At 43.5% G+C, this 13,319-nt stretch overlaps 1 protein-coding gene across 1 annotated transcript in view; it reads left to right on the top strand.

Moving 5' to 3' along the window:
- Positions 1-7,151: 7,151 nt before the first annotated feature.
- cngb1a (cyclic nucleotide gated channel subunit beta 1a) overlaps positions 7,152-13,319 on the top strand; it is a 45,131-nt gene continuing 38,963 nt past the window's right edge. The window contains exons 1-2 of the mRNA XM_078162695.1: positions 7,152-7,462; positions 12,146-12,308. Coding sequence (XP_078018821.1) covers positions 7,216-7,462; positions 12,146-12,308 — 410 coding nt within the window. The 5' untranslated portion in view covers positions 7,152-7,215. The remainder of the gene's footprint in view (positions 7,463-12,145; positions 12,309-13,319) is intronic.

Genomic DNA, 13,319 nt, shown 5'->3' with positions numbered 1-13,319 from the left:
GTTGGCTAAATGTAACCACGTGTGTGTGTCGGCTAAATGTAACCACGTGTGTGTGTCGGCTAAATGTAACCACGTGTGTGTGTCGGCTAAATGTAACCACGTGTGTGTGTGTCAGCTAAATGTAACCACGTGTGTGTGTGTCGGCTAAATGTAACCACGTGTGTGTGTGTTGGCTAAACGTAACCATGTGTGTGTGTGTGTTGGCTAAATGTAACCACGTGTGTGTGTCAGCTAAATGTAACCACGTGTGTGTGTGTTGGCTAAATGTAACCACGTGTGTGTGTGTCGGCTAAACGTAACCATGTGTGTGTGTGTTGGCTAAACATAACCAGGTGTGTGTGTGTTGGCTAAACGTAACCACGTGTGTGTGTGTGTGTGTTGGCTAAACGTAACCATGTGTGTGTGTTGGCTAAACGTAACCACGTGTGTGTGTGTGTGTTGGCTAAACGTAACCACGTGTGTGTGTGTTGGCTAAACGTAACCACGTGTGTGTGTGTTGGCTAAATGTAACCACGTGTGTGTGTCGGCTAAACGTAACCATGTGTGTGTGTGTTGGCTAAACATAACCACGTGTGTGTGTGTGTGTGTTGGCTAAACATAACCACGTGTGTGTGTGTGTGTGTGTGTTGGCTAAATGTAACCAGGTGTGTGTGTGTTGGCTAAATGTAACCACGTGTGTGTGTGTCGGCTAAACGTAACCATGTGTGTGTGTGTTGGCTAAACATAACCACGTGTGTGTGTGTGTGTGTTGGCTAAACATAACCACGTGTGTGTGTGTGTGTGTGTTGGCTAAACGTAACCATGTGTGTGTGTGTTGGCTAAATGTAACCACGTGTGTGTGTCAGCTAAATGTAACCACGTGTGTGTGTGTCAGCTAAATGTAACCACGTGTGTGTGTGTCGGCTAAATGTAACCACGTGTGTGTGTGTTGGCTAAACGTAACCATGTGTGTGTGTGTTGGCTAAATGTAACCACGTGTGTGTGTCAGCTAAATGTAACCACGTGTGTGTGTGTCAGCTAAATGTAACCACGTGTGTGTGTGTCGGCTAAATGTAACCACGTGTGTGTGTCAGCTAAATGTAACCACGTGTGTGTGTGTTGGCTAAATGTAACCACGTGTGTGTGTGTCGGCTAAACGTAACCATGTGTGTGTGTGTTGGCTAAACATAACCAGGTGTGTGTGTGTTGGCTAAACGTAACCACGTGTGTGTGTGTGTGTGTGTGTTGGCTAAACGTAACCATGTGTGTGTGTTGGCTAAACGTAACCACGTGTGTGTGTGTGTTGGCTAAACATAACCACGTGTGTGTGTGTGTTGGCTAAACGTAACCACGTGTGTGTGTGTTGGCTAAACGTAACCACGTGTGTGTGTGTTGGCTAAATGTAACCACGTGTGTGTGTGTCGGCTAAACGTAACCACGTGTGTGTGTGTCGGCTAAACGTAACCATGTGTGTGTGTGTTGGCTAAACATAACCACGTGTGTGTGTGTGTGTGTTGGCTAAACATAACCAGGTGTGTGTGTGTTGGCTAAACGTAACCACGTGTGTGTGTGTGTGTGTTGGCTAAACATAACCAGGTGTGTGTGTGTTGGCTAAACGTAACCACGTGTGTGTGTGTGTGTGTTGGCTAAACGTAACCACGTGTGTGTGTGTGTTGGCTAAATGTAACCACGTGTGTGTGTGTTGGCTAAATGTAACCACGTGTGTGTGTGTCGGCTAAACGTAACCATGTGTGTGTGTGTTGGCTAAACATAACCACGTGTGTGTGTGTGTGTGTTGGCTAAATGTAACCACGTGTGTGTGTGTTGGCTAAATGTAACCACGTGTGTGTGTGTCGGCTAAACGTAACCATGTGTGTGTGTGTTGGCTAAACATAACCATGTGTGTGTGTGTGTGTGTTGGCTAAATGTAACCACGTGTGTGTGTGTTGGCTAAACATAACCACGTGTGTGTGTGTGTGTGTGTGTTGGCTAAACATAACCAGGTGTGTGTGTGTTGGCTAAACGTAACCACGTGTGTGTGTGTGTGTGTGTTGGCTAAATGTAACCACGTGTGTGTGTGTGTGTGTTGGCTAAACGTAACCACGTGTGTGTGTCGGCGAAACGTAACCACGTGTGTGTGTGTCGGCTAAACGTACCCGCGTGTGTGTGTGTGTGTGTGTGTGTGTGTGTGTCGGCTAAACGTAACCTCGTGTGTGTGTCGGCTAAACGTAACCACGTGTGTGTGTATGTGTGTGTGTGTGTGTTGCTGAAGGAAAAAACATCAGTTGGTGGTGTTGTACTGATGTAGTGCTTTTATTTTGAAAGAGACTGTATCAAACTGTACATTTCCTGTGAAAACAGAAGTGTATGTTGAAAACAGACAATGCATGTAACAGGCTGAAGTTGACACGGCGTCCCAGAACGTCAACAACCAACACACCCAGGGTACCTTGGACGTCATATGTGGACGTGGAAAGTCCATGACCAAACGTGGACATGTGACGAGGTCACAGTGAGGATGATGATGGTTAATCTGTTTAAGTTTGTCTTTTATTTGATGTACACTTTTTAATCTCAAATTACTGTCGGATGTTTTCCTGATGTCTGTTTGTGTTGAGTGTAAAACATTTAATTACTTTATTTTTTTTTTACTTTGAATGATTTTGCTGAATAGTGCAACACAAATTAATCTGCCTTATGTGGAAAAGCTTTAAACGTCCCACATCCTCTGTGCGCTAAGCTAGGCTAACGTGTCCATGAATCTGTCTCTGTGGTGAACACAGACTGATGAAATTGATGTCCGTCGGCTCATCTCAATCTGGAGAGGACAGTAAATGACCTCAGTGTTCTGTCTTTTTTCTCTCATATCTCGTCTCTCTTGTCTTTTATTCCTGGACTTGTGCGACCGTTTTGTCTGTCCTGAGGTTCCCTTCACGTTTCAGCTTTTGGGAGTCTAATCTGAGCCCCCGTCCCGACCCGCTCTGTCTCACTCTGCCCTTCATTTACTCAGTAATCCCGTTAGCAGAGTTCCTCCATAATCCTCGCACAGCGTTCAGATCCCTGCAGGTCTTCACAGCTTCTTCACCGCAGCTCTGTGGGATGCTGCTGGACCCAGACTGAACAACTCAGGTAGGACAAGAGACCACCCACACCTCCACACTACATCCTAAAATGGTACTACAGCCTCAGGGAAGCTGCTGCTAGCTGCGGACACACTGCAGAGCACAGACGATTTGTTTCTGTCTGTTTGAGTTTGGTTAATCTGAAATGTGTCTGCATCGTCTGGTTTTAGAGTTCTCTTTACTGCACGTGATGTTCTTTGGTTAAACTGTGGTTTGATGAGTTTGAAAAGACCAACCAGGACCAGAACAGATCTTTCAGTCCTAAAATTGATCCTGTGCCTCAGTTACCAGGTTGAACGTCTCACAGCGTCTTGTCAGTCTGGAGTCAGTGCAGAGTTTGGGATCTGATATTGGACCTTTACACCCGAGACTGAGAGACACACCAGACACTGAAGTTTGGGATGTTTTGTGGCAGTAAACCAGCTGTATCAGCCGTAGCTTCAGTTTGGGGAAACAGACTTGTTTGTTCATGTAACTTTGAGCCAAGATGATTTGGACCGACACCACCTGAATCACGTTGGCTGCGCCCATGGCAGACTTAGGAGGCTGTAACGACAGAGAGTGTTTGCTGAGCAGACTGAAGCCCTGTGAGGCAGATGTGTGATTTTAAGTTGTACAAATTAAATTGACTTAAGTTGATAAATACGGAGCCACAATCTGCCAAACAGCTCCCGACCTGTTCAGATTGCTGATAACTGCAGTGTGTTCTGAGTCCACAAACTCAAAGAGACCCATCGCATCACATTCGGTCCTCCTCTCCTGGGACGCAGCCGAGCGTGCCGACACTCAGACACAAACTGAGCCAGTTCAGTTTCTGCTGTTGGTGAGCAGAGTCTTCGCTCCACTGTGGACAGATCTGTGTGGACGACCATTTCTACCTGTGTGATGACAGAAGAAATATCCTGTAAATTTAATGAAAAACTTTGTTGAAGTAAAGTCTCTCAAAATAAAGACTTCATATCTTAAAAATATGAAGAAACATCTTGAAACAAATAACTCAAAATAATAAGATAATGACTTAATATCTCAAAAAATTTTTCAAACATTTCAAAAATGAGAATCTTCCTCAAAAAATGGGAAACTTAAAAAAAAAACACTTAAAGTTCAAAATAAATAAATGACTTAATGATTAAATCATGACTCAGTATTTCAAAATAACGACTAAAATGATGAGAAACGTTTTCTAATGATTTTCTTATAATACTGAAATAATGTCCTAATAAGTCAAAAATAATGGCTTATTTATCTCAGAACAATTAATTAATATCTTCAGATTTTGTTTTTCTAAATAATGAGAAACTTTCTCAAAATAATAAAAAAGTTAAAAAAAAAAAACAATGTAAAAAATAATGGGATAACTTAGTATTCAAAATAATAATTTAATGTCTGCAAATACTTTTTGAAATAAAGAGAAACTTTCTCAAAATAATAAAACTAAAAGAAAAATGTCAAAATAAGTAAATAATGACTCAGTCAAGTTAATGACTTGTCTTAAAATACTTTTTTGAAATAATGACAAACTTTATCAAAATAATAAAAAAACATGACTTTGTATTTCAAAATAATGAGAAACAAAAAAGAGTAAAAAACTCTTCCAACATAACAGCTCAATATCATTTCTCATTAGTTGTAAGATTTTAAATCTGTTTTTTTAATCACACTGGTGCAAATGGGCTTCCGTAGTTCTGGGACCAGCTGGTTAACTGACAGGTTACCTGTTGGCTGACTGCTCACCTGGATGACTGCTCTACTGGCTGATGAGCTAACCAGTTAGCTGACGAGCTAACAGGCTAACTACTCTGCCAGCTGGTGGGCTAACGCACCAATCAGCTCAGTGTCTGGTTGGTTTTCTACCTGGATCTCTGCCCGTCTGTTTACCTGGCTGATTGATACTGGCAGCTTCTCTGATTGGACGACTCGTTAACTGGTTTATTGGCTGGTAAACTGGTAAACCAGCCTGATGACAACTGGAAAACGACCTGTCCGACTGCAACTGGTCGACTCTGAATCTGGCTGAAAGGCAAACTGGGAAGTGAAAGTGTCAAACTGGATGCCAGTTTAAATGGACGTCTGTTAGCACAGTGACACAGCTGTTTCCTGCGACGGCGGTGGATTGGGGTCATCATCAGTCAGCTCTAATTGAAGCTGACACTCAGCCAGGCGTGATCTAAACACCACTAAGCACCAGGCGGAGAGAAGAGGGTCAGTTCTGAACTCAATAAAGAAAACAATGAATTATTTTAGTTTTTTATTTGTTTATAAATCCAACAAAGTTCAGATTTCATTTATTAAACTCTCAGTTTTTAATTTTATAGATTCCAAAGTTTCCACAGAAACAACAAACACTCACCTGAGTAACATTTAAAGATATGTGATATCTTCATGTGACGGTCTGCTGCAGACAAACATTACATAATGAGTTGTGTGTTAAAACTTTTAATTTGGTTTCAGTGAAAGTGGAAAAACAATCTCACCTCAAACTGTGTTTACATCTGTACTGGAGCTTTAAAGTCTCATCAGAAGGTCGTTTCTCAGGTGTCGTTTAGTTGTTGATGCTCAAATGTTCATTTTTCCTTTTTGGCTTCTTGTCAAGTCAGCGATGGCCTGTGGTGAGATTATTATCATCGTGTCATACTGACTTAAATACACGAGAGGAAGTCAAGAGTCAAAAAGGTAAAAAAGAGAAAAACAGTTCTGTTTTCTTTTCTATGTTGTTTTTTTGGGTGAAAATTGGTTTAAAGAAAGAAAGTGAAGCCTTAAATATAAATTAAAGGAAACCTTTTTTATTGTTAATTTTTTTTCAGGCTTAAATGTAATGCTGACAGATATTTGTGCACTGTCAATCATCCAGTAAAAGACTTTATTGTTTGTTTATTTTTGTTTTGTTTTGTTTGTTGTTCTTTGTATTGTTTATTTTTCCACTAACAGGCTCAGACAGTTAATCTGAGTGTGTCACAGCATGGTGGAAAGGATTGTTTTTGTCGCCTCTCATTGCTGTTTGTTGATGTGTGTGATTGAGTCTCGCGCTGGGAGGCGTCTCGTTCTGTAACGCCGCTGACTTTCCCACATCGTGAAGATCAGCCAAATATTCAGCCATCACACTTAAAAGATAAAAAACTAAAATAAGTCTGTGTATGTTTATTTTAATATGGAAAAACCCATTGAAAACAGATGATACACTGTTCATCCAGAGCCGTGCACAGAGTGCTGCAGGCATGACGTTGCTTTTTTGTTTTTTTTAAGTTGTTGCCCACAGGGAAACAGACTCGAGCTGCACTTTAGCCCCGCATCTGGCTTTTTATCGTAATGGGAAGAGAGAGATCACCACTCACTCTGCAGTAGTCACAGGGATTAATCGGCATCAGCATTTATGGAAACACAACACCTGGGTAAACGCGCTAATTTTAGCTCCCTCAAACAGCTATGATGGGCCGCCACAAAATACTGTCTGTCTCCACCTGAACAGCGTTGAAACACTTTTCCAAATAAGTCTGCACTGAGTTCGAATGAGAGACTGAATGTAAGTCATATAAAAAAGATGTTTCTCTGGCCTCCTGCTGCTTTCTACTGTTTAATAACCTGCTTTCCGGCTTGTCCGTGACATCGAACGAGACACAACAAAAAACCCACACACACAGAAAGGCCTACCGTCTGCTGCAGAGTCGTGTGCACAGCTCTGATCTACTCGCACTGGGAACAGAGTCTATCACATATTCTTAGCAGGTTTACTTGTGTTTAAAAAAATCTGAGTACACGAGCTCATTTTGGTGGAAAAGAGGTTTTTCTGTTCTCCAACACGTTGAACTGTTCCTGGAGCTCCTCTCTCCAACTATCACCAGCGTTTCCACTATTTTCCTGCAACAAGTCAGTAACAACACAAAGAGACTTCACCCTGAGCGAGCAGACGACACCACGACAGGTACAAACAAAACAAAAAAAACAAGCTTTGGTGGACGCAAACTGACGGTGCTTCAAATTGTCTCTGTCAATACTGGACCAGTTTTAAGGAATTGTTCCTTCCATTTGTCACTTAGACACAAAATGTGAAGATCGGCTCCAGTTTTAATTTGACCAGCTGTTATTTTATTTTTTTCCCATCTGTTTTTATTGGTTGATGGTTGAACGTGTTTCCAGCAGTGACGGCGTCTGTGTGTGTTTGTTTTTTGCCAGGATGTTGAGCTGGGTGGTCAAAGTCGTTCCCCAGCCGCCTGAGCCTCCACCCAAAACAGCTGACGAGAAGAAGGAGGAGAAATCAGCCGCTGCCCCGCCTCCTGCAGCTGCCCCGCCCCCAGCTGCTGCCCCGCCTCCTGCAGCTGCCCCAGCCCCTGTTCCTGTAAGCCACGCCCCTTATTTGTTACACTGTCATTTTGATTTTTATATTTTTATTTTCATTGAGTTAACTTTTCTGGGGCACCTGATTCTCTGCACCACTGAATAAGCAGAAGGCGTGCGTGTTCAATCCGGTCTCACTGCCAAGTCATCGGAAAGTGGCGCTTGGTCAGTGACTTCCGGCGTCACCGACAAAAGAAGCTGTCCTTTCACGTCATCAAAAAACTGTCCAAAAATATTTGCATGTTTTGATTGACAGACATTTCCATGTTACATAAATTTCTGAATCAGGATATACTGACTGTTCCATCAATAAAAATGGTCAGAATTTGTAATCTCACACACAGAGGTGATTTTAATCTCTGCCGAAAGATGATTTTATGTTTTAGATAAATAAGACATGATGTATTACTGTAATAATAACTTCGTAATGATGACATCACACTGTGTTTTCCACAGGAGAAGAAAGTGACGTTTCAGGATGAGACTAAAAATGAAGGTAAGACGGCTCACACAGTGAAAATCATCTGCTTCAGTTCACGTCCCTCGTATTAAACATAAATATTCATCTTTTTTTTATTAACAGCTCCGAAAGCTGACAAACCCAAACAGGAAGTCCAGGTGGCGGAGGAGAACGGGTGAGTCCAGCTGACGTCCACAGTGACGTCAACATAAGTTATCAGAGTTAGGGCCGTTTCATAGTCGACGCAAAGGCACGCAGACGCAAACGCATTGGGACACATCGAGATGCATTGGCTGCCATGATGCGTGCTTGCGTCTCAAATGTGTTGCGACGCGTGTAATACCATGCGTTGCCAGCAGGGATGATGATGCAAGTGATGTACTTGAAATTAACCACTTTTTGTGATTCACAGAAGAAGTAGGTATGAAATATGGCGGGCGAGGAGGAAAAACTTTGTGAACTGGTACAGGCACACCCCCATTTATATGACAGTTCTAGTGCCCTGCACTCTAATGAAATAGCAGTAGATAATGCGTGGAAAGAGACAGCAATGACAAGGGGGACTATCAGTGCAGCAATCAGCAAAGTGTTCTCCACACTTTGACCCTACGATCCGCTGATCTTCCGATGGGTGGATGACCCGCTCTACCTCTGAGCCACGGGGGCAGAATCTGGACACATTGCTTAACATAACATTCCTCCACATGTTCAGGTGCCAGTGCACATGTTGCAGACACAAGTGCACACAGGCGTGACGGTGATGGGCAGTCATGGCAGGCATCCTGGCAGCCCTATGAGACCAGAGATTGGCTGTGTACAGTCTGTTCTGGATTGTCTGGGCAGAGAGCCGTCGGCCATATCATCCCGCAAACCTTGACTGCAAATCTGTAGAAGACTGCCTACAGTTCCTAAGTGCTGACAGGATGAGGAAGCGGTCTTCTTGGGGCGCCGTCTTCACAGAGTTATATGGAACTTGGCCTTCAGTTTGCAGATGGTACTGGGGCTCACAGAACACCAGCTTGACTTGCCCTATCGCACGGGCCCTTTCCAGATCAGTCAAATGTGGCGTGCCGATTCTTGGAGCAGACACCAAGTGACCACTGTAGCAGGGCCCATGCTAACAGGTACCTGGGGGTACCAGAAGCTCAAATCAAGAGTCTATAGCAACAGTCAAAAAACCTGTTTGGCATTGGCAGACAAGATTTGGCACAGCCCACATACTCAGCTCTGCTGCTCACCCCACAAATGCATGTTCCTTACAAATGTGGCACCATTTCAAAGAGAAATAAACAGGCTTTCAAACAGATTTATTGCCATACAACAGATGCAGTTTAATTTTCTATCTCTGTCTTTGTATCTAATATCTCAGATTCACCTCTGACCTCGAGTCAGACGTGTTTTCACAGCCAAAGAGAGTGTAATCTGCCTGTTAGATATTTTCTGAAGTTTATTTTAAAATGAAACTTTATTTTTTACAGGCTGTATATCATTTGTGTCTTATCCTGTTTTTATGTAGTTAGGTTTATTTTAAAGGCCCATATACAGAGGTGATGCCTCGCTGCAGCGGTGGCGGGTTCGACTCTTGCATCTTATCCCCCCACTCTCTCTCACTCCCCCATTTCACTCTCTCCTGTCAATTAAAGGCAAAAGCCTGAAAAAATAATCTTTAAAAAAAAAAGAACTACTGTTGTCAATTAGCTCACAAATGCATCACTTCATGCTTTATGTGCTTGTCCTTATGAAGCAGCTGTGGCTCAGTGCGTGTTTCAGTTAAAATCTAACGATGACTTTAATTTCCTGTTCTCAGCCCGGCACCTGCGTCTCAGCCCGCAGTGTTGACGTGGATCAGCAGCGCTTTGCCTCAACCTGCACTCTCACCGAAACTGAGCCGAGCCAACTCCACCACCAAGGTGAGGACCAGACACTGACCCAGGATCAGATGGTACAACACATGCACCTAATAATGTCTTCCTTTCTTCTCTCTCCTTCTTCGCCTCCGTCCATCACAGGAGGAAAACACAACACCCAGGTAAGTAGGGTTCAGGCTGAACTGTGGATGAAAACACTTGGACTTGCTTCAATAAACTTGAGACTTGACTTTGGGTCGTTTGACTGATCTCAAACAGTGCCTCGCACAGCAGTTTTCAGGAAGGCGCTGGTGATGTCACTGCCACTCCTTCAGCCACTGTCGAACCTGAACTGTGCTGTAGGTCAGAAACAATCACGGCAGAATCAGATCTGCGGATCAGTTCGGCCGTACCCGGAGTGTTACTGCTGAGTGTTCTTCTTTTAGCACCGTACATGTTGTCGTCAGTCTTCGGTTAATGTAACGTTACATCAGCTACCCAGCTAACGTTAATGTCAAGATACTGTTGTCATAGAAAGAAAACCCATGCACAGTATGTTATGTGAAAAGCACTGGGTTGAAGCGCTCCACAGCATCTTGCTAATGATTTACTGCTGAAGGAGGCCCTATGTAGACTCACACTGTTAGACTTGCTTTGATAAGACTTGAGACTTGTTTTGAAAGACTCCAGTCTTGACTTGGACTTGTTTTGATAAGATTTAAGACTTGTTTTATAAAGACAACAGGCTTGACTTGGACTTGTTTTGATAAGATTTAAGACTTGTTTTATAAAGACAACAGGCTTGACTTGGGCAGCTGTGGACATTGGTGAAATGATGAATCAGAAGATAATCTGTTGTGACCCCTCGAAACACTCGAGGTCCTGGTCCCACCTAAGGGTAGACAACAAGTCCAAGTCATATCTCAAGTCTTAAAATGACTAAATCATGTCTCGAGTCTTCAGCGTGTCATGTTGTACTGATGAGGATGAGTTTAATGTTTCAGGTTGACTCTTCTCTGTAAACTCTGTTTTTTATGACTATGACGTGTCGCAGTAAAAAGTTTCCTGATGTTTCTTCTGCGTTCTGTTTTTTCCTCTGACGACAGTAAACCTGAAGACGAGTGAGTAACCACCACAGGAAACACTGCCAAATACTGAGCTGCTTTAAAAACCTGTCAGCAGGCAGGCTGCCAAATACTGAGCTGCTTATGCACAGTGCCAAATACTGAGCTGCTTATGCACAATGCCAAATACTGAGCTGCTTTAAAACCCTTGAACATGCACAGTGCCAAATATTGAGCTGTTTTGCCAACATATTAACGAACAGAATGCCAAATAGTGAACTACTTTAAAATCCATCACCAGGCACAATGCCAAATAGTGTGCTGCTTTAAAACCCTTTAACATGTGCAATGCCAAACAGTGAGAAACTCTGCCAGATAGTGAGCTGCTTTACCAACATATTGACAAACAGAATGCCAAATAGTGAGCTGCTCTAAAACCCTTCATCAGGCAGGCTGCCAAATGGTGAGCTGCCTTGCAAACACATTGACATACGGAGAGCTAAATACTGGGCTGCTCATGCACAATGCCAAATAGTGAGCTGCTTTATTAACCCATTAGCAGGGACAATGCCAAATAGTGAGCTTGCCTATAAGCCCATCGACAGGCAGAATGCCAAAGAGTGAGACACACTGCCAAATAGTGAGCTGTTTTGCCAACATATTGACAAATGGAATGCCAAATACTGAGCTGCTTTAAAACCCTTGAACATGCACAGTGCCAAATAGTGAGCTTGTTTATAATAAGCCCATCGACAGGCAGAATGCCAAAGAGTGAGACACACTGCCAAATAGTGAGCTGTTTTGCCAACATATTGTCGAACAGAATGCCAAATACTGAGCTGCTTTAAAACCCTTCAACAGGCAGGCTACCAAATAATGAGCTGCCTTGAAAACACATTGACAAACAGAAAGCTAAATACTGAGCTGCTCATGCACAATGCCAAATAGTGAGCTGCTTTATTAACCGGTCAGCAGGCACAATGCCAAATAGTGATCTTTAAAAAAAATAAAAATAAAAATAAAATCCTAAAGTCAAACTTTGTGTTTCACCTTCAGTCTGTGGACGAACCGTCAGCCGCCAATATTCTAAAACGTTAAATCTAGAAGCTAAGTGGAGTCTCACTGAAACACTTCCTGCCTTTAATTAAACTCCGAGTTCATCACCTTCAGAGACTCAGAGCTGCTTCTGTTGATCACATGATCTTTGTCACATTCGTTCCAACGACATCTCAGATCGTCAAAGTTTCAGGCTGTAGTGACGGAAGAAACGAACGAACCAATCGCTCTGAATGTCTCTTTAAGAAATGAATCTGAGTGCTCATGATACATGTCTTAACGCAGTGACGACGAATGAGGAGAAATTAATCAGACTCGAGTTGAGACCTCCGCCAGCCAAGGCTGCTGGTGCGTTCAGGTGCTCCTTTTCAAACTTAGGTGTGTTCATGAGCTTTAAGCTGTGGTGTGGAAACAACATCAGAGAAGATGATCAAAGGAAACGGATCAGGTGAGACGTATGATCCAGAACTCACTTTGCAGATTATTCCAGAGGCACATGAATGCAGCACAAGGTGGTGGAGGTCACTGAACTACTGCCATTCGCCCCTCAAAAACAACAGACGGTTGTTCAGTGACATTTCTGTCACATTGTATTGAGCTCACAGAGCCTCCGTACATACAGACGCACGCTCAGTCACTGCATCATCATCCCCCGGCAGAGCTGAAGAGCCGCCGATTTACACGTGTGCGTACGTAAACTCGAGCGGGCAAGGTATCTGTCAATCATTTTTAATGTGGCCAATCAGAGACTTACAATCCCATGTTAGTCAAAAACTTCTCAGTTTTTAATTCAACCAATCACTTCACAGCAGTGGGACGAGTCAACATTTCAACTATTTCGTTCTCATCGGCATCACAGGCTCGTAAGACTATAGATTTCTTGTGCCTGGGAGGCTCTAACGATCTAACGTTGAGGAGTTGATAAGCAGACAGCGCTAGCTAGTGAGCTAGTGCGCTACCTAGTGGAAACGTTTTCTGCTTCCACTTCAAAGGGGCAAAAAAGCGAAATCGTTTCACCGCTAGGTTCGCTGTTGTGCACTGCCTGTAGACCAAACAAAGTGTGTCATGAGCCACACCTCCCTCTACCTCTGCTCTCCACCCCCCACTCACCTTACCTATCTGTGCAGCCGAGCACCGCAGCACCTCCACGGACTATTACATCCAGACGGTCCCGGTGTTTCCTCCTCAGGCTCCACTTCACTCAGCTGCCCGATAAACCCGCTGCTTCTTCCCACTTTAACCTGAATAACAAACCAGGGCTCGGTGCTCCGGTTGGATCCAAACGGAGAGCCGGGGCTAGCTCAGAGACTAGCGGAGGCTAACTGGCTGTGCTTCCCTTCCAGTCATGCTCCCAGCTAGCTCTGGTTTGTTATTCAGGTTAAAGTGGGAAAAATCAAAAAAGACACTGAAGGAGATAACTATACTGTTAAACGTGCATGTAGGAAAACAAAAGAGAAAC

This window comes from Epinephelus lanceolatus, chromosome 2 (genome assembly GCF_041903045.1).
Source record: "Epinephelus lanceolatus isolate andai-2023 chromosome 2, ASM4190304v1, whole genome shotgun sequence".
In the NCBI taxonomy this organism is placed as follows: Eukaryota; Metazoa; Chordata; class Actinopteri; order Perciformes; family Serranidae; genus Epinephelus; species Epinephelus lanceolatus.
The sequence above is the reverse complement of the archived record's forward strand: the minus strand, read 5'-3'. Positions and strand labels throughout refer to the sequence as shown.